Below are 22,305 nucleotides of genomic sequence, written 5' to 3' on the forward strand. Positions count from 1 at the left end.
ACCTGAAGTTTCTTTACCTCTGCAGAGAAGTCAATGAGTACTGTAATTTAAAACCACTGGAAATTAGGCCACCTGACAAGACATGAGACATTTATCTTGTGAGTAGTATAGCTTGTTTGGGTGGAACAGGAAGAAGGGAGGACAATGGCAAAAAAATAATTGATATATGGGGTTTTTTTGTTTGTTTGTTTGGGGTTTTTTTGGGTGTTTGTTGTTTTTTTTTTTTTTTTTTGTTCTTGTCCTCCTTCCTTCCACCTCTAGGCTGCTGTCTTAAATGGCACCAGATTGTTGTTCACAGGCAAGAAAACTGTGACTTCAAAATATAGCATTTGCAGTCAGGTAGCTTTCCTCCTTGATCCTTGGTAAACCCAATCACTCCTATGCACTCACCTACGTTATGTTGTCATACGTGTGTGCGTGTATGTGTATGTTAGCGTAGCGCAGTTCACACCGCTTTATTAGTTGAGAGACAAAATTGTGTAATAGCTCTGCAAATCCTTAGCCTGTGGCACCTTTGACTAAACCATATATATGTGCGTTTATACATATGTAGGTTGTTTACATGTGCACACATACATATGTATATATAGTTTAAGGTTCGTGTAATGCTGACAGGGAAAAAGAAATGCAGCACTAAGCAAAGCAAAAATGTTCATTAGAAGGCTGTGTACTGCTTAGGGTAATTTTTAGCTGCACATAACCTGTTTTCAAGAGCCAGTGGTGGGGGAATGACATCAGGTCTGAGCCCTGGGGTTTCCATTGAGCTATATCAGGAGTGCCTGAGGGGCCAAGCTTATGGAAAAAAGGAAAAGTGGAATAAGACCACACAGTTTTCTCTACCCTCACTGGTTTCTTTCCGTGTCAGTTAGATAAGTCAGCACACTCTTCTCTCACAGGGACCAGGCTTCAGGTTGGGAAACAGTATGGAGCTCAAATGAATGCATTTTCCAGTAACTTGTTGCATACCGTTGTAGTTAGAAATTAGCAGAAGACATTTTGCTCCTTTCCTCTTAAACTGCTTGTTACCTCTGAGCAAGTGGTCTTGATTTTTATTTCTCAGACAAGATCGAAGAAAACTTACCTCCTTCCCTTCCTCCCTCCCTCCTCCCCATTAGTCAGAGTGTCCAAAAAATAGCAAAAGAAGGTACCTACGGGATTCAGGAGAATGGTGAGGAAGAGTTCACCTCCTCGGATACTTTTGTCCAGCTCCTGAGGGCCCCCAGGATATTCCTTGTAAAAAATAGTATGAGTGAAAAGGCCACAGGTCTGTCGAGGGAGCACCTGAGAACAAAATAACAGCACTGTTGTGACATTAACTTCTTTCTGCAAACTTACCCTGGTGCAGCCACCCGAATCCCTCCAGTAACTCAAAGTAAACAAAACTGTAACCCTTTCTGCCTCTGCGCTCTGGTGTTTTTCATTTATAAAATTCGCTATTTATTTTATTTGTGCCTTCCATAGTCTTGTGGTAAGCAAGCACGGTCCTGCAGATGTCGAGACTTCCAGATGCCAGCTCTGAAAAGCTGCTACGCACATGCGCTGAGCTTTCGTGCAGACCGTTTTATTCAGCTCGTACACTCATAGTAATTGTTTGTCTCCTGGCGTTTGGGAGAGGAAGAAAACAAAAAGCCAAACCTCTCTTCCCTTAGCAAGGTTGGTTTATTAGCAGATAAATAGTGCTTCCTGGCCGTCTCCTCTGTCTCAGGCAATTAATCTCACTGTTCTTGAGACGCTGAACCGAATTTGTATTCAAGGCTTCGGACCACAAAAGACCTGTTGCTTCCTACTTTCCTCAGTCCTGAAAACCATACCGAGCCCCTCATGCCTGTTGGTGAAATGTTTACGGACCGGTGGGATGCTCACAGGAGACCAGCCTGAGGTCAGCTCCCTGTCCCACCACAAATCAAGGGGCTGCGTGTCAGAAACACGCCAGCTAGCAGGAGAGGGACAACAAACTCATCTCGGACCACTAGATAGTTTAGTTACATTATTAGCTAAGTACAATCAAAGGGCTCTGGTAAAGTAAGGACAACGACTGTCAGGGCTTATGGGTACTGCCTAATCCATGCAGAGATATAATTCACCTGGGGAAAGCCTTTTGTTTCCCTCCAGTCATGTTTTCACTTTTACTCGATTAAAACAACAAATAAAACCTACATTCAGCAGAGGGTTTTAATACATGTGTCAATGCACTGCTGAATTGGAGTCTATTTCAATAGTAATTGGACTCTGTGCAGTAACTTCTTAGTTTTGATTAAGACGTTCCTTTTGTCTTGTGTAGGGGATCACAGTTTTGACTTCGTATGCGTAGGCAATATTCAAGTCAGCTGGGACTTGAAAGCATCCTGGGACCTGCCCTTAAAATATTTCTAACTTCACTTATGCATGTTCAGTTTTGGTGTTTCACCTATCTGTAGGGTTGCAGCTGGCTGGTTAGACAGGCCAAATAATTTTATAAGTTCTCCTGCCCCTCATGCAGTTCAAGTGTGCATGTGAGGAACGTTCTCTCTCCTCACGCAAATACATGGTCTGGAAGAGTCGGGCACGTGTCCGGTCCCTGGCTCCGAGAGTTTCAGCAGCAAAGCTGGGAACGAAACCTTGGCCTCAGAGAAGCGTCATCCTTGCTGGAGGAGATTACTTACACCTGCTCACCTTCCCAGGTGGTGGATTTCTAATCCTTTCATGCATAAAGATGAACCCGAGCTTGAAACATAGGTCTTAGGCAGTTTAATGAATTTCAAAGTACGCATTTGTAACTCAGTTGATAGTTGATGGGGCTACAAGTACATTTAGTTTCTGAGGATTACATTTGCAGTCGCCTGAGTTTGTGTGACTTTTTTTTTTTTTTTTTTTTAAACTGGCTGCATAACAAATGCACTATTTTGGCACCCTTACAAAGCCTCGATCACAGAGAATTTTAATGATTGCTGTAAAACTTGAAGCATTCGGTAAAAATAGGATACTTTTGAGTCACTTAAAGTACTATCGCTATGAAGCATGGAAATGCAGTGTACCATGATGCCATTGTGGATGAAGCCCCGTCTGTACCGTGCAGGCTTCAGGTGTGGGTATTCTTCTGTGCTGGTCACTCGGATGTGCCAGACCTTCTTCCAGGCCTCGTACAGCTGGATGTGAACCGGGTAGACTCCGGAGTGGTGCGGAGCCACTGCGTACCCCATGCCGGTCGGTATGCCGTGCTCCTGCGACACAGCAGAGGGAGGAATATATTTAGGAACGGGAAAAGAACATGTAATTATTCACAGCTTATTTTTCCTGCAGACAGCATCATCGGAGAAGCTGTTGTCCTTGGACCGACTTGTATCTATTTGCATGTAGCACAAGCTAAAAATGGGGAAGAGATGAGGGGAACTGGAATTACAGTTTGATAACTGCAGAGTGATAAATTATCCTCTTGGATTATGTTGCGTTACTGTTACATGGAATAGATTTGCCTGCCTGTTCATTACAGATTGTGTGTATTTTAATGTGCATCCTACCTGTTTGGTTCTTTTTAAAGGTAATCCGGTAAGCTGATGCTGCTTATTTACTAAGCTATCAAACAGCATTAGAGCAGTAAACAGATGGAAAAAATTGTTGTAGTGACATATGTGGGATTTTTATTTCCTATTTCTGGAATAAGAGCAAGATTCCTTCCTGATTTAGGAAAAAAAAAATATCCCCCATAGCTTCTGAATCTGCTTATATTTTCCACGGTATTAAGGTAGTAGCAGAAAAAGCTGGACTTCGACGGACATCTTTTTCATTTCATAAATCTTTATTCAGCTCAGTTTCTATGAGGAAATATGTGCGTTTACATGAATATAACCTATAGGTTATCTTGAAAATATCTTCTGATGGCCCAGTGAGGTAGTTAACGTGCAGGGAGAAGGAATTAAGGAAGAAGCTTAGCTGCAAGTGTGCTGGGCATGTTCCCTCCACTCCTGACGCTCTCCTGCCTTCGTTCTGCTCCTCATCCCTCCCGCTTCCAGCTTAGCATGGGCTGTCTGTAAACCCCGTCTGATGACGAGGCCTGATAACCACGTCCGTAGGCCGGGATATATTTAAAAGAGAACAAATCATACGAAGCGTAAGCTGTACACGTGAAAAGGAGGTAATTAGTTTCATTGGTCAGAGGGACCATTCGGAAACACGTCCAGCATTTGTCGTCAGCTACTGGCAGAAAGAAAAGCTGCGCTCTGCCTCTTCTCCTGCTAAGGCTCATTTCCAGCAGGTCCAGTAAAAGCCCCCTTCAACTCTTCCATGGCATCTCCAGTTTGCAAGGGTGAACCACCGGTGGGGCTCTCGCCGGATCCCTTCCCACGCTCTGGGTGTTTACTGAATTAATTTTGCTCCCAGTACTACAGGATACATCAGCTGTTTTCTGTTCATTTAAAATTGATGTTCAGAGGGAAATGGCTAAAATGCGAGACAATTTTTTTTTTAATGCCTTTTTGTCCTTTCTCTTGCCCACATTATCCAAGAACTGTTGATTACTTTAATTCCAGGAACAGCAGGTTCTGCTGGGCATCTTCAAGTACTTTGCAAAGAAAGGTTTTTGGTTCATTGACAAAAATTAGGTTAAATCTGTAGGGAACACTTGTTCATACACCATATAATGCAACCACTTAAAATTATCCATTCGTTATCAGTAAAGATCTTAGGTTACTGGCTGATCTTGAAAAAAAGAAACCCAAACTCACAACTTCTGTAATTTACTAGAGCAAAATGTAATTTCTGCTTATTAATATTGTTACCTGCCTGAAAGGCTTGAGTCAGTTTAAGGGTGAAATGAGGAGCAGTTCTATAATGAGAAGTGTTAAATCGCTCTTTTCTCTATTTTTTTTGCCATGAACACGTATAAAGGAAAAGGCTATGACTAAAGGTTTGTGAAAAATCTGGCCATTTATTACTCTGCCTGAGTAGTTTACGATGCTTACGCTGCCAAATACACTGTGTTAACTTAAATATACTGTATTAACCTGAATCTACAAACCTTTACCCAACCTGTGTTAGGGAGCATACAGACACATAAATGTAAGGCAAATGTGTCCTGAGCTAGATAATGAATACTGCTCCGAATGATATGTCTGAAAGTAGGTATCTGGATGAATACATGCAAAATCCTGTTTATCTACTTACTAGTTGCTGCTGGTATTGCCATAGCAACAGAATGGTGAAATGGTAATCTGCCATTCACAAATAAAATAAGGCAGCTTTTCATGAGTTCTCAATATAAAAAGCTACTATATAGTTCATCACACAAATACATGGTCAGTTCTATGTTCAGTTTACTTGGGCAAATTAAATATTGTGTGTCCTCTTGTAGTGAATCTCTGTTGCTTTGTTTCCTTTTTTCCTCTCATTTTGTTATTAAATTTTGTCTGGGATTGAGAACTAATGTCTTAGAGGAGTATACATTTGAATCTAAGCTATTGGGCAAAATGGGAGATGCCTGTGGTGAGTATATTTCCTTCTGCACTCAAAGGAACGTTATCCTACAAGATTTTATTAGGTTATAATTACATTCAAGACTTCAATTGTTGTGGTTTTTTTTTTTTTCATTTCAAAATTTGTTCACAAATTTTGTGCATGTGTTTGTCTAGTTTGGAAACTTTCTGGACCTTTTTGGCACTGAGAACAGCAACATTACGTGCCATTGCGCGCTTAAGCTGGGACCCCAGAGCCATTAATTTGAACAGGTTAAATTTGTATTCTTATTTTACTTGTGCGTTGAGAGACTTTCAATTCTAATTTAAATGACGGTGTAAGCTGAAGCTGCAGCAGTGGATGAGTTCAATATTAAAGGAGAATCACTGTTATAACCCGTGAGATGGGGGAAGGTGATTAAAAGTCATTGCATTTTTGGCAGAAAATTCCCTGAGTTGATGCTACTTCCCATGCATTGGTTTGCATCATGGAGTGACCGGTCTGGGACCGCGCACCCTGCTTTGTTTTAAGGGCTAGACCACACTAAAAGATGTTCTCCAGAAGCACACTTCATGTCCTCCAGGTACCAGTGAGCAGGTTGGTATGCGGGTCAGTCTACCCCCAGCTCAGAAGAACCCTCTCTCTGATGCCTGCATGCGGCCAGCACATCTGGCCAGCGGCAGCCGCTTCACGTGGCAGAGCGCAGGGAATCTCCGTCTCCCGCTCGTGGTGACGCACCCGCGCCAAAGCGACGGGAATGGGGAACTCGTCGTCCTGCCGACGCAGCCCGGCTCGTCTGCGCACCCTCCGAAGTTACCTCGCCCAGAGCCCACGCCTAGGACAGGTACTTCTACGGGTGATTGGAAAGGCTGAAGCAATCTGCCAAGGCTGCTTATCTCTCTCAATTATCAGGTTCGTTTGAGCAAGAGAAGATTTGCTTGAAACTCCTGACCTCTTTTGACCTTCCTATTTGTGCAGAAATGAGCTGTGTTTGCCATGAGTCAGCTTGTGCTGTGCGTACTTATTCTGCATTCGCAAAAAACCCCTCAGCTAAGGGAAGGGCAGGTAATGCAGAATGAGCACTGCTCTCCAGAAGGAGGTATATTCTCAACAAGTAACTTGGCGTTCCTATAGCAGTTTTTTTCTGTGAGCAGACGTTGGAAACTTGAATAAAAAACATCGTATGGAAGATTGACTATTTATATTAGCAGGATCTTGTCCAACAGAAACCCCCCAGTTTTTGATGCACCAAATATTACATGTCCTTGTTAAAATGCAGTAAGTAATAAAATGAAACAAAACCTAAAACTGTTATAACATAACTGGCATTCCGGTTCTTAAAGATCGCTGGTGTTTAGTTTTACAGAAACATCTAGTATTGGCTATTGTCAGAGAAAGAATAAAAAGGCAACCTTTTATTTTAATTTATTAAATCTAATGTCTACTGTAGATCTCTTCACACAGTCAGTTGAACTGCAGGATTCCCTTTGGTGTAAAGACTTTTCTAGAAGAAAAAGTTAACAATACAACCTCAGATAAGTTTGCTAAACCTTTTGACTGTCCAACGGTAGGTGATAGAGTAAATGTAGTACTTCTTAAGATGTTACCTTCCAAAGTTAAAAGATTTATATAAGCTTTGCATATTTTATTACTGCGATACATTTCTAACATTGCTGCACATGGGTGAGATTTCCTGTAAGTTTATATGTTACTATGCCAGTTTAAAATACTTAGGTTTCTTTTATTTGGTAAACGAATTTGCTGCTTTCTTGCTTGTCTGCAGTCACAAAAATGTTGTGTTGCATTTCATCTTTTATGGACACGTGATTTTTATTCTCAAGGGTTACATTTCTAGATAATTTTTATTGAATAAATATTTCAGCCTTCAATTACTTTTAGTTCAATTCTAACCTTCGAAAATCTGTTTAAAAGCTCTCTAGCTAGACAAGACTGTTCAGCGAACGAGAGGTGATTGTTACTGAGATACAGGGGCTCTGCGTGTTGGTATTTGCTCTCGCCGTTGTTTCTTCGTCTCCGTGGCGTGCTTCCTCGCCACGTGGCTATACAATGCGCCAAGCAGAGACTACGAGGGGTCTTAACAAAGCGGGTTTTCTGGTGTCGGCATCAGATCCAGGATTGATAGGGGCATGGGAAAAGCCAGCTTTTCACCAGTCGTACAGAGGAGTCTCCCAGATATCACCATGACTTCTGTTCTAAGCATGCTTCTCGCTGTAGTGGACTACCAAGAGGCGGAGATGAGATTGGGATTTAAGATCTTAAGTTTCTGAGGATGTGAAATGAAGAAAGGCAGCCCAGCACTGAGGAAGCTATACCTGACTAGGAAATGCATAGACTCTGCATGTGTGTGGTACTAAATAAAGCTGAGAAGTTAGAGGCAGTCTTAAAGATGCGCTGTCAAAGCACACTCCTGATACGGACAAAAGCACTAATGAAGATGGACTATTTTGGAAGGACCTTAAAGTTAGGCAGAATAAATCTCATCCTGTCGGCACAAGACAATGTTATCCTATGTATGCAGACCATTTACCCAACCGTTTTAGAGGCAATGTCTAGTAGGCATCTCTCCTTCCCAACGTTACACTACAGATATTAATAATGGGACAAATTAGACTCTCTTTTCATCACATGTAGATACTTTGCCTTCGATATGTGGTCACTGGTCTTCTTGTTCTTGGTATTTAATTGGTATATTAAAAGCTCATGGTTTCTTTGTGGTTTGGGCAGCTCAAAAGTTTTAGGCAGAGGAAGTGCTAATGTGCAGCTGTAGTTGGTTTATAAACAGGAGATTGAAGCCAAGGAGTGTTAGGCAGGCTCTGAATTGATTTGTTTGCTTTATATATGTGTATCTCTGAATTGATTTGTTTGTTTTGTATATGTGTGTCTCTCACTTCTTTGTATCAGATCACAGCTACATTTTTACAGTCGATGGTAGTTTTTGCCCTATCTCTACCGTGCTTTTGGCACATGTGCTCACAAATAAGCACAGAAGATAATCACTGAGCAAACAAATCAAGGGACAAAATAGAGCTACAGGCTTTGACTTAAATGTATTTTTCTTGTTTTTGTCAGATAAGGATGTACAAGAGGCGGGGGGGAGGAACGATATCTTGTGATTAGAGGATGGCAGTGAAAACTTGGTTCGTTTTATTTTTGGAATATGTACTATCAGACTTCTGCTTGCGCAATTTGTTTACCTCTTTGTGTATCAATTGCATTGCCTATAAAGCAGGAGAATAATACTCGAGATATTATCAGTTTGTAAAATTTAATCCAAGGCTTAATTCATTAGTGACTTTAATGGATTTTGGGATCCTCTGACAGAAAAAACCCCCACAAAATATGATTAAGTCAAACGCAACTGATAATCAAAATTAATGTCATTTGCCATTTCCTTAGCCAGGCTCTGAAGCATACCATCCATATTTACGTAAATAAGACAACACTGGGATAGCAAAGTTCTGGGTAGTCTGCAACTTACTTTACCAGAGTTAAATCTCTGGCTCTTGTTCCTCTGAGGTGGAGGATATCGGGAGTGCTTGAGAAGAGATTTGGCAGGGAGGGCTGTGGGAACGGGGCTATGGATGGAGGCAGCTGTGGGGCCCAAGGCTCAGGCACGTGTGGACAAGGATTTTGCCAGGCAAAGCTTCCCATGCTGCCTGCCAGATCCAGAGCAGTGGGGCAATAACATTTCTGAAAGATGTGAGAAATTCTCTTCCTCTCACCAGCTAGGCATGAAACAGTAGAAATGATAAATGTCTCAGTGACACATAAAATATAATAATTTGGAGGGCTGTTGTTAAAGGCAGTCTCCTGATTCACAAGCAATTCACATGTAAGGGAATCCTTTAAACACTGTTGATTTTACTAAGCCCCAGGTAGAGAGGCATACATATCTGCGCTGAAATCAAGGCAGTTAGATACCTCATTAGCAATTAGTTGTATGTATACAAAACTGTTTAGATATCCTATTTCTACATCTATTTTGTGATACAGCCATTTGAGGCAGGCTGCAATTGTAAGCCCCCACTTTATAGAGCATCATGTGAGATATGGATATATCAGAGTAAAACAGAACGAGCTCTTATTTAGTTGCCAGCTGTAACACCTGTATTTCTTGCCTGTGTTCAGTAGACTGTATGTGTATGTGAGCTCCTGCAAACCAAAGATTATGCATACAGTGTAAGTACAAGAGCCAATAAAAATTATGCTTGTGTGCATTTATAGCTCCATGCAATAATATCCATGAAATACTGTTCCAGGTGCACTGCCTTGTGTTTATTAAGCTTGACTTTAATCCACAATACTCAAGAGAAGGACATTCCTTTCATGAAACCTTTTCCCTAGTGAAAATGTCAGTCCCAAACCTGATACACACTTCATGGAGAAACAGCTGACTGTGATGGGATTTGTGTGCAGGTTTCCAGACAGTGTGATCTGTTTTAGCTTTCTTCTAAAATGATAAAACCAGGAGGAGCCAACAGGTCTTAATGAACAGAATTTTTGTGGTGGTATTTGGGATCTTAAAGCAACTTTGACTGTTCTTCTCAGGCATAACGATGGGCTCTCCCACCTTGAAGACCCCATTGCCTTCCTACCCATGTTTAAAAAATGAATGAAGAAATACCACAGTAGGTGAAGAATGAATGTGATCATGCTTCCAAATAATTACTGCAGCTTTCTTTGCAGAAAGTGACACCAAGTGTCATCTCTACTTGCAGCTTAAAATGGGAAATGCGAGAGAAAATGGCATCAGCATCAAGCTGTGTTCCCCTGAGTATAATACTAAATAAAGACATTAAAGCACAAATAAAACATGTATAACATCGAGCAGATTTTCTATGTGTTGTTCTAGATCTCTAATTTAAATTTGGATCCACACTGTGAAGTCAAAGAATAATGAAAAGGGGTTTGCTTTAACTTTGGAGGACTTATAGAAATGCAGCTGTCAAACAGGGAGTTTCTTTCCAAAGATAAGACATGATGCTGAGGATGAGAAAGCAGGAGAGGATACAAAACTGCTCTGAAGTCATGGCTGGGACCTCTCTGATAGCTATCAGGAAGGTTGTCATATCGGGAAGATAAATTTCTCCCACAGAGAGGATTTCACGGGAAGCCTTTTGAAAAGAAATGTTCTCATAAGTAAATTGTACAGCTCATATAGATTCAAGGTTAAGAGGTTGGTACAACCCCTGTCCAAATGTTAGCAGGAAATAAAACTGTAATAACAGCAGCCTTTCACTGACATCAGCTCCTTATTTATAGGCACCCTAAGGAGTCTCTACACTTCAGTAATGATAGGGACATGGGCTTTATCTTTCTGTAGTTGAAGTTGAAAACAGATTCTATTACAAGCCCTGTTTTCAGGCTATGCTGTAGATTTTACTCCTAAAGGTTGTTTGACCTAGAGGACTTCATGTTTCCTGAAAACACTAGGAGAATTTCCCCATAGGTTTAAAGATGTATTTTTGAGATACAAATTACTTAAAAAATTACTATTGCATTTAAAATCTCAACTATATTTGGGTCTCTGGGCCAGGCTACACAAAAGGCACACACAAGCCATGCCAGGACTGAAGGCTGACAGTAAAGCAGAACTGTAGAAAGGAAAAGAAGTCATTCAACATGCTTCTGTACTAGCACCCTGCCAAGCAGGAGATGGGAAGGGGGGAAGTCTGGCAAGAAGAGTTAACAGCTAAGCCATTTTTAATGAATTTGCTTTAAAGGTTGTGGGGAAAATATTTTTGTAGACAAGGGAATAAATCGCTTCCAGCTGCTTGTTCAGGCATCTGCCTCTGCCCGTTCCCTGATGCGCCTTGGCTGATGCGAGGGCTGGGAGGAAGGGGCAGCTGCTGGCTGGCCTTTCGGAGCTGCGGAGGGCTGAGATTTGCCTTCCCTGAGCAGCAGAGAAAGCCCCGCCGTGTCACTCTGCTCTTTTGAGTGGCTTTGGTTGCTTGGCATTTCTATGCCTTGTCAAAGACCACACAGTGTCTTTTCCAAAGTGAGCATTTACAGAGTTCAGGTTGTCTTTGTCATGCTCAATAAGCAAGTAGAATTACCCTGAAAGGACTCAAAATGGTTTTCCGCCTGACCTTGGAGAACAAGTACTCCGAGCTCTGGACAATGCTAGGAGGATAGCTCTTGTAAGTTAACAACAAAAATGAAACATCATTATCTATAAATATTAGCAACAGGTCAGCTGTGTAAAAAGCATATTTTCAAGCAGGTCATCTAAAAAAAGCACAGTGAAATCCAGCAGCTTCACTGATTTGCTTCATTAACTTCAAGATTTCTCACAAACCATACACAACCTTTAGGGTTCACTGCAACTTTCTCCCTCCCCTATTGAGGATGTTTCCACCAGACTTCAGGAAGCTGATAACGTGTGTATAAACCCCTTCCTAAAGCTTAAAAGGCCAGCTGATACCTGCTGAGATTTCACTGCTTCTGGTCCCTATGGTCTCACAAGGTTGCTTGGGTGAAGGGCTACTACCTCTTCAGAAAGCCCGTGTCAGAGAAAAAGGCTAAGACAAAATTCAGCCCAAGTTTGAGTCACAGAAAGGCTTTTTTGGGGCTGAGTTTCCAATCTTGCTGCCTTATTTGCATTTCTATGTAAATATATATATATGTATAATATAGATAAACATAAAAACAGCTTGGAAAGCATAGCTATAATACGCAAAGGTATCCTAGTGAATCTTTTGGTAACTTTTACTCACTCTTGCAAATTCTTTGTTGAGGATCATCTGCTCCACCAGCGATGACTCATTGTGGAAGAGGTGAGGCTGCATGTGACTCCACATATGGGGAAACCACCAAAACTCATCCACAGATCTCAACAGCAGGTCATCACCTTCATCTTCCTCCTCAGTCCCTTCAAAAGAAAGAAAGAAGAAAAAAAAAAGGTAATAGAAAACCAACAGTAGAAAATGGCTATAATTGTTTTTTCAAACACAGAAGAGGCTGCCATAAAACCTGATGTCCCTGGCCTGGATGTCACACTGTGCTGCAGACAGGCTCTACCATATCACAAAAAGAGTGAGGTGAATTACCATGGATGGTAGCTATCCCTTTCTATTCCTGGCGTAGTGTTAACTGACAGTGATTCGAACAAGAATTAGTTTTCCTGGGCTGATTGTTGTGCTATGTAATGCACTAGGAGTATTTAGAAGTTCAGGCTCCCCATAAGGGTGGAGATTGGATGGACTTGTACCCGCCAGCTTTGGTCCTGCCAGGCACTGCACTGTTGTAGCTGGTCAAAGTGGCATCACATGTGTGCCAGTCTCGCCCACCCCCCCCCCCCCATTGTAGCTACCTCATTATTAGCCTCAGTAAATTGAAATCTGATAATCTCTGGTAAAGTGTGAAACAAGTTTGCAATAGTCTCAAAATATAATTAGGTGGAAAACATGAAGCTGTAATGGCTAAGGGGTTCCGAATGTTGTTTCCTATGGTTCAGTATTTAATTTCTGCCAGGTTCAGTCTTGAAGTAAAAACAATAAGAACTCCTGTGTCAGTGAAGAGTAGCTGCTTCAGGCAGAAGCAAGCATGTGTGGTTATAACGAAGAAAACCTTCCATTTGAGAAATGGTACAATGCTGCTTCCACCATCTGCAGACATATGTCTGCAGTGCTTTTGCAAATTGGAAAGACAGAGTTACATTTCAGTAACTTCACTTTCAAATTACTCAATGTATTCGGTTTATTAGCAGCCTTCCTTCTTGTTCCTTTACCATTTAAGTGCTTTTATTTAGCTTCAGTCAAAGAAATAATTGTCAAAATCAGTCTAGTGATGCAAACCTAGATATCTTATCTTCTTACAAGCTTTTCAATGTTTTGCAAAACTCATTGGAAGAAAATGCTCCGTGGATGTCACTGTTTGCTTTTGTGGCATGATGCAGGAACATATGGAGATGGCTGTTCAGTGCATGCACTTCAGCTCTTTATTTTTATTTTTCACTTCTGCAGTGTTTTTTGAAGAATGCTACTACACAAGGAGAGCATTACTTTGAAACTTTTTCCTGGTGTCACTGAATCACTTTACTCCCCTCTTTGCAGCACTCTGCGAGTTCTAAGCAAGTTACTCCCGCTGATGGGAGTGCTGCTGGAAGAAGAAAACAACCCTGTTTTCTAGGTAATTCCTTGTTGAAAAGAAAGGACCGATGGCTGCTCCTTTGTGCAAAACTTCTGTATACCGCATCTGTCGAATGACCGCTCTCTTGTTTTTTGGGGCGGGCGGTTCACTTGCAGTCACCCAGGCACGTGCAAGGGAAATGTGATTGGGAGAAGAAACTTAACATAGGCTTTCAAAACAGGACAGAATAGAAAGGGATAGGAGTTTGTGAAACCATTGAAGATCTCTGGTAACCCAGAGGTAGAAAACGGAAGGTAGGGATGAAAAGGAAAAAAAATGGATATTTGAAATATATAAAGAACTACAATCATTTGACGTAAGATTTAGGTCAAAGTATAATTTAGTGCCTTATTAACATTTGAAGTAGAGTATGGTTCTTGAAATAATTTCATTATTAAAAACTGTATTTTAAAGTCCTATTTTTTCCTACTAACTTCTTTGTAAATTTAGATACGACTAATCAAACTTTGCACTTTTTTTAAGTTCACAAAAATAAAACAAGTTAAAGCAGTTTAAACAAACAAGCCCACCCTGTAATGGCAGAGCTGAAACAGAAAGGTTGGAAGTTTAACATTTGGTGGTGGTGTTGCTTTTGAGGATAATTTTCTTTACAAGCCTTTAAAAAGAGTGTTGCTTGATTTTATAAATTCTTAAGTAACATTATTCCCCCAAAATCTTACGCAAAGGTTTAATGGAGTGTTTGGTGAGTGTTTATATTGTTTAAATATTTTTGCCCAATCCTTTATTCAGAGTATTGGAGGCAAAACAAGGGATTCTGAGATTTTAATTTCTTGTACAATCAACATTCTTTATGTAACTGTCTCTCTTTAAAATTAATGAGAAATCTGAAAAATGCAGTAGACCTACAATCAAGGAGGTGAACATATATCTGTTTTGAGATGCAGTATGCACTTTACACAGGTAAGTCATAATTCAAAGTTTGTTTGTGCATAATAAATAATCCCATATTTTAAAACTACAACCATAACTTAGAGGTCTCTTGAGCTCAAAACTCCAACTAGGTTTGAAGTTGCTCTCAATAATCTTATAAATCTTAAATGCAAATCCTGAGAACATCTTAATTTCTATTGCCACAGCATGAACAAAGTGGAAGCGTTTGCTAAAACTGCATAACTAATAGGCTCTAGTAATTTTTTTTTGCTAGTAATGTTATGTCTACAGTGCATAGTTTACCAGTGCCGCGGAAGGGAATGGTGGTGGTGGTGAGATGATGAGCAATGAGGCTGATGTGTCAGCTATTGTACTTGTGCGCAGGCATACCAACTGGAATTGGTATTCGTAGTACAGATGTCAGCAACATCTTTTGATGAAAATGTATAACTGTTTAATCTGCCAACACATTCCCATGCTCATCTCCCTCCTGTAGTTTTAAAATGATCCAAGTTTTGGAAAGGAGAGCAAAATCACACATTAAGGAAGTCAATAAGGCAGAGAAGTTGCAGTGCGCTAATAAAACATGTTGAATATCTGACACTAAAAGCCTTTCTGGGTAAACAAGCTACATTTACAGTAATTAAAGAATACCTTTCCGTGTTTTATTTATAATGAGTCAGTAAAGTGTATATTGCATGGAGAATACTTTGAGACCTTTCCACTAAGCTGATATGACAAAACGCTACCACCAACCTGTAAATGAAGTGTTCACTTAAAAACTCAGATGCATTGCTGAGTACAGGCAGCAGCAAGTCCCTTAATGGAGGCAATGACATGCTTCAACTCATTAAGTAGTTCTGTGCTATTTTGTAAGCCTTGAGAGCCTTAGGAGGACCGACACACATGCGCATTCTCCTATTTCCTCTCTCTACAGCAGCAGCAAATCTGAAATTGGTCAGCATTATATCAGCTGGGCAAGAAAACCTGTGACAACAATATGGAGGCCATTGGGATGAATGAAATAAAAATGTATTGGCAGGTAAGGGGTTTGATTTTTGTAGAAAGGCTGCATGTTTTGTGCCAGCCACTGTTTGGTACGTCAGAGTATTTATAATAAATTATCTCTTTCTCCACCTCCTCCCCTCCTTGAATTACCTTTCTCTGCAGTGGACACTAGAATGACTGATATCAGCTTTACTCTGTAGATGGCCACGACCAGCAGCATCCTGCTTTAGACTGGCTCAGAGCCTTGGGCTATTTTTCTTTATTTTGCTGTATTACGTGTGTGTCCAATTAATCTCCAGAAGGAATAACTACACAGGCAGGTCAAGATGAAGTGAGGAGAATACTGAAGTTCTGTCTCCGAAGTTGCTCTCTAATCACAGGTCTGCCACTGGCTTGTTATATGACTCCAGGCAAGTAATTCCATCTCTCTCTCCCTCTCATTTTTCTCCGGCTCTCCAGCCTATATCTTTAGCCTGTAAGGTTTCCTGGCCAGCAGTTACTTAGCATTATGTGCTTGCACGAGGGGAAACCGGCCCGTACTTTGAAAGTGACGGTGATACAAATACATAATTTTGATTGCCTTCCCTCTACTCATCCCTCAAATGCTTCCTCACTTCCCCTTCTCCCAGGGACCTCTGTACTCTCCTAACGGGTGGTGGGACGGACACGCAGGATCTGGGTAAACCCATTTGTCTGGTGTTCAAAGACCAGCAACGAAAAGGGGAGTACTGCTACGCCGACGCTGAGAGGGGTGACCTGCCTTACTTTTTCCGTGACAGCCGGGACCGCATCGTTCCTAGCTTTTAAACTTACCCTTCCACCCTCTTGCTGCTTGTAATGCCTCCTCTGCTCCAGATAAGCTTCTCGGCTTCCCTAGCATCGCTCGGTGAGTGACACTAAATGTGGCTGAATGGCTGCTGAGGATTTTGGAGCTGGTCTTCAAAGGTGGGGAGGGTGTGGGCTTTGGAAAGGAGAAGGACAGGAGGTGTCTCCTTTGAAGGGAGTTGCTGAATATGTCTTTTTTTTAGCCTTAGCAGTACTAGGGAGCAGCGTGGCTCAGTGGCAGCAGAGGGAAGCCTGAGTGGAGGTGCAGCAAAGTGTTAAGGAGAAGGCAAAGGAGGAGGGGAAAAAAAAAAAAAAAAAAAGGGGCATTGTGCTGTGAAGAAATGGAGCAAAAGAGAGAAAGAGTCAGGAGGAGGAGGAGCAGATGTAAAAGTGCCTAATCTTCCACAGAAACACAGTGCAAGTGTGCAACTTGTTACTGCACAGAGTGTGAAAGCGGTAGGGTTTCAATACCAATTGCTTTTCATCTTGTTTTCCTTTTATCATCCCTCCTGATTTGCAGACCACTAAGGTAGATTACTTTTACAGTCATAACAAAATCTTGTGCATCCCGTTCAAATACTTCTGCCTCTTCAGAGGTTGTAAGCCATGATTTTTCCAATCTTTTATATTTCACCATACCTATCATGCTGGAAAAACCTTAGTATGTTTTCTGGGAAATTATAGATCACTTAGCAGCTACTTTGCCTCCTTTATAAACTTAAGATTTACTACCATACATCTTTCAGAAAAGCACCAAGGGCATCTACATGTTCCTGAGAAGCTCATCCGTAGCCCCTTTGCCCCTTTGGATGCCGAATTAGACACTGGATGCTAAAATGGTGGAGCATGTATTTCCCACTGCTCCACTGAGTCAACGTGTTACTTAAAAAGGGCATGTTTAAAGCTAGGTTTAAAATCCTGTCACCTATTTAACTGCAGCTACCTGAGAGCATGAAGTTCCTTCTTACCTGTGTGGTAAAATTTTCCTGAAAATCCAAGGTTGAAGGTAAAATTTGCAACCTGAGTGCGCAGTAAATTTTGAGTCTCTAGTAAAGCCTGAAATAAATAAGAAATTAACATGCATTTAGAAAAATGAATATTAATTTTTGGAATGCCTCATTTTAAAAGTTGTGTCCATCTGAGGAGATACAAAAAAGAAGATCCTGTTAAATATTTCACGTTTTATTTTGGGCTCATTCTTTTTTATAAGGCTATTACAGTGAACTTAATTTGTTCCATCAGAGCTTGATGGTCTAGCAATGGTAGTAATAGTACCTAAGTAAGTGATGGTTCTGTAATTTGGTATACTTTGTTTGCAGTGATGTGTGTCAGGGCTCGAATCCAGCCATTCAGAGGCAGCAATATACTAAATCACTAAGTCACCCACGCTTTGGGTTATTAATGGAGCTTGATGAGATGTGCTTAAAACCCAAAGTAAAATTAGGAATACTACTTGCCATCCAGATGTGGAGGCGTTGGGATTTACTTACCTGCAGAAACAGTTTTGATTGTGTCTGAATACCAAATTCAGGCTTAAGTGTGAATGAGCAAAACTCCAATTTTGACCTATGGTAGAAGTAGTGTCCATGTCAGAAATTAAACCCCTGCTTATTTTTCTTCTCTCCTCCAAGCAAAAAATAAGACCAATCTAAATGAAATGGAGGAAAAGTGTAATGCTTATAGAAGAAATAGGTGTAGTCTTGGTCACCTATCTGTTTTTTCTTGGACATATTTCCAGCCACTACAGAAAGAAAAAAGATGGTTCAGCCTGCATGAGCTATCTACATCTACTGTTAGTTGTTAACTTTGCCCTGCTTCTAAAGGTAGTCCTCGCTGCACAGATACCTGTCCACTTTCAATCACCAGCCCATGTAATTTGGACGTGCTACATATGTGAAATGGGTAGTGCATTTATCTCCCTATTGGTCTTGCCAATGTTGGATGGGTTACAAGCTCTATTTTCATCAATTTTCTGTGTCTCCGTTATGTGGCTCTTGAGAACTTTTCCCATTATCTATTAATAACATTTCTATTGATCGAATGTTCATGTTCTTGCACAGTTCAAAGACAAAATGAATGCAGTGTTTTACATGCAGTCCGAGTCCAGCTAATGTTTCCTTTCATTTGAAAAAACTACATTTTTTATGGTCATTAGTAATTTCACTTAACATTACAGGAAAATAGTTTCACCTTTTTGCTCAACCCACTGGTCTAATTTAAAAAACAACAACAACAAGCAGCTCTACTCGTGACCATAAACCGAAAGTATCGCCAGTCCAGCATAAATGATGAAACCAGTTTTTAAGCAGCTGAGATGCAGACCGATGGCCTGTGCAATCCTAGTCCAGAGCGAAGCTGAACTAAGCAGGTCAGGTTTTTGTGGTCTCACGATGTCCTACCTCCTTCGCACTGCGATGGGTTGGGAGGTGCTGTCAGCTACTGTCAGCATTTGCTGTAGGACATTAACTTCTTAAAGTTACTGCCTCCCTCCTAATTACACCGATATTTGGGCACCGTGCATGTTGGAGCGCAAACCTCTTCGGAAGCATCATTAGCTAACAGCCGTCTTCTACAGAGGCATCATTCGGATGCCAGGCAGCTCGGGAGTGTAATACAGAAGATTGTCAGACAGTGTGCATCTGCCTTCATTTTTGAAATAGAAGCATTTATTGGGTGTTAAGGAAGATGTAAAACAAAGGTAGTGGTTATCGGCTACAACAGTTACCAAGCAAATTCCTTTCCTCGCTAAAGGAAATAAAATGGCCTAATGACAGTAAATCTTGTGCTTTAGCATTCAATATTAAGATAGCAGTATGGTTTCCAGCCTACCTTGCCAGCCATTTAATAAGTTGGTTATTTCAATCCTGTGACAATTTCACATGTGAGACTATATTTACATAATATATAACAACTAAATGTTCACTAAAATGTAAAACCTTAGAGATCGACACCACTGTTAGCTAAGACACTGAGGAAAATCCCCAGTTGGTAAAAACTGACACTAAATTGACACCGTTAAAGTCACAAGCATAGAATCTGAGTCATTATATTTTAGAACATAATTTTCCAAGCTATCTAGAGCATTTTATATATGTTGAGAAAGACTGATGGGCTGAGCAAAATCAATTCAATTTTCCTTTGAGGAAAGAACATCTTGAGAAATGATTATCACTTAACATATAGCGTAAGAAGGTACAGGAAACAAACATCATTATATCACTTCAGTTTTTCCCTCTGATTTCCCCTCACACTCATGTCTCAATAAGATGACAGCACTGCAGGATAGGCTGAAGCCTTCCAGCCCAGTGAGGTCTCATTAAAAACACAGAGCGAGGATTAAGATGTAAATCCTGTAACCTGCAGTGTGTCAAGCGTTTTTCTCTGTCTAAAGGGCAAATCTGTCACTCAAACTGGATTTGGCTTGGTCCTAAAGACTTTTTTTAAATGGCAATTTCCATATATGCATATTAATTTATATAATATGCAGCTAAACTTCATTTTCGTGACCCCACCTAATTTTAACACTAAGAAGATATTGTCAGCTAAGTCAGTCCAAACTTATTTTGTCACTACTTGCCTGCTTGTGGAAGTGGGGTTAATGTCTTCCACATCATTAATATAAAAAATCGATTTCTGTTTAGGTGATTAGGGCCTGCCTTCCCTATTTTTAATAAATATATATTCAAACAAAATTGCCAATGACTCGTACTGCCTTCACTGGTAGTTTTGCACGGCAAATAAGGAGAACTTTTGTCTCCTGTAGGTACAGACCTTAACAGCAGGCAGCCTAGAGAAGGGCCGTGGCAGGAGGGCAGACAACTTTCTTCCGTCACCCTTCTGGCCCTCTCCTGGGTGGGCGGGTGGGTGAACCCCCGCGTGTTTGCCCGTTTGTGAGGAGAGCTGCAAACACCGCTGCTGGGGCAGTCCTCCGGCTCTCCAGCTCCTGGATGGAGGAGCTGTGCGTCCCTGGCGTCCCCACGAGGCGGGAGGTATCTATTTCATTTCGCAGGGTTTTGCAGGATGGAGAAGGGCTCCTGAATTTTAACAGCTGGAAATCCTACCCGAGGCCAGGTACAAACACAGCTATTCACGCTCTGCCTGGTTCTGCCATGGTGTCCCCAGCTTCTCTTGGCAGCCTTACCTGTCCCAGTCCCATCCCAGTCCCCATTGCATGCTGACCTGGGGACTTTGCTGCCTTCACCCAGGGAGAAATGGTAGGCACTGCCCACAACTTCAGCAGAAGGCAAATTCATATAGAGGAATGTGGATTAAAAAAAAAAGAAAGCATGACAAATCTTGTTTTGTAGAGAAGATTTTTCTCCTGGATATCTCATCTGACCATAGTATTTAAGTTCTACCTGCCAGTGTGTGTCTTTTCCTCAGAGTCAGTGGGATTACCTTTTTTTTTTTTCCTCTGAGTACTGGGGCTTAAAAGAACTGTAAGTGGAGGAAAGCTACTTGCATGTGAAAATACAATTAGCATTCCCCATTGAACTCATAGGGGTGTGGTAAAGCAACAGCTGGAACTCAGTGTTGTTTTATTTTTGGACAGTTAAATAGATGATGCTAAATAACTATCGTTCTCCAAGGAAAGAACCATGGAGCACACCTGCACATGGACAAACAGGCATGCCTCATTGCCAGGCTAAGCAAGTGTGCTGGTTTTTTTTTTTTGTTTGTTTGTTTTTTTTGTTTTAAGGTAATCCAAGCTGGCCTTTCAAATACAAATTTCAAATATTTGCCTGGAATCTCTCAAAACTCCCAGGTTTCATTTTATTGATTCTTTGCTTTGTCAGTGAGGCTTCTCTCTGTGACATCCACAAGATACAGTTTCTTCTTTATATTGCGTTTACATTCAGCAGTCTTTTACATTAATCCATATAATTACCTTTTGTAGATTTGAAGCTGCTGTGTCTTTATTCTTTGTAATTGGTGCATCTATTAAGAAGAAGTGATATTTTCCTGCTATGTCCTTGTTAATTATAACTCTATCCTCCATTTACATAATAAACTTTTTGGGGCAATTTCTGCAGTAACATTTCATGCCTAATAGGAAGTAATTTGCTTTCCTTTATTAAGTACATTAAAACTTCATGCCCCAGACATCATTGACTGTAAACATTTGATTCTGCTCAAATTTAATGCACCAAGGCATTTTGCTCTGCCATATTAGGTTTATTTATGTGCTATGTTCTGGATTGTTAGCTGCTAATGAGACTTCGGCTCTTACTGCTCTAAGGCCTGAACACTAACCTCATTTTAATGAGTTCATTATTTGCTGCCTTCTGAATGGAAGACAACAAATTTTCCTTTTAATTAAAGGTCAAAACACCTCTGGCTAAGGAAAGTGTAGAGGTTATCAAATCCTTAGAGAAGGCAAAAGAATGACTTTTTCTGATTTTGATGCCAAGCATGGGCAGGCCAGGCTGAGGTAGAAGGTGTTTCTCTGGGGACCAAAACTCCAAATCTAAGCTAAGTGATAACAGTGTTAAAACGTGGTACTAGTCTTCCCAAGACATTGGAAAAAAAAACCCCAAACCTGAAAGTCAGCCAAAGTAATTAAAGAGGCTTTACTCCTAACCCAAAGGTCTGTGTGGATCAATAAAACTGCTAAAGCATGAGCCCTTCTTTGCATGTGCAATGATTTATAGGGTGCAGAGGACAGATGCCAGATTAATTGAGCCAACAAAAACTAATATTTCTTATCGGGGAAAGTGAGGCAAATGTGATCAAGCTGTTTGTAGTGAGACAGAGGTATATGCAACCCTGTGTTTGTATGTGTGCAAATGCACATAAAGGGGATTGGTGATACCTTTCTTTGAAAATACAGAGCGGAAACGTTAGTCAAACTAAAAAAGGATTAATTACAGGAATTAATACACAGATCCTTGTCTTTCATCTAGCATTTTATACCTGGTCACCATCTTAAAGGCAGGCTAACAAACATTGGTTCGTGTGCCTCTTTCGAAAAGCTGCTCACATCGCAGGTAATAGTGTTAAAGA

The 22,305-nt window shown here is 40.9% G+C and overlaps 1 protein-coding gene across 1 annotated transcript in view; it reads right to left on the reverse strand.

The window, feature by feature from the left end:
* NDST4 (N-deacetylase/N-sulfotransferase (heparan glucosaminyl) 4) overlaps nucleotides 1-22,305 on the reverse strand; it is an 85,657-nt gene that overhangs the window by 37,651 nt on the left and 25,701 nt on the right. The window contains exons 2-5 of the mRNA XM_010575546.1: nucleotides 17,271-17,358; nucleotides 12,165-12,319; nucleotides 3,015-3,200; nucleotides 1,153-1,281 (exon numbers count right to left, since the gene is read on the reverse strand). Coding sequence (XP_010573848.1) covers nucleotides 1,153-1,281; nucleotides 3,015-3,200; nucleotides 12,165-12,319; nucleotides 17,271-17,358 — 558 coding nt within the window. The remainder of the gene's footprint in view (nucleotides 1-1,152; nucleotides 1,282-3,014; nucleotides 3,201-12,164; nucleotides 12,320-17,270; nucleotides 17,359-22,305) is intronic.

The sequence above is a fragment of the Haliaeetus leucocephalus genome, unplaced genomic scaffold, assembly GCF_000737465.1.
Source record: "Haliaeetus leucocephalus isolate CR32 unplaced genomic scaffold, Haliaeetus_leucocephalus-4.0 Scaffold484, whole genome shotgun sequence".
NCBI classification, from domain to species: domain Eukaryota; kingdom Metazoa; phylum Chordata; class Aves; order Accipitriformes; family Accipitridae; genus Haliaeetus; species Haliaeetus leucocephalus.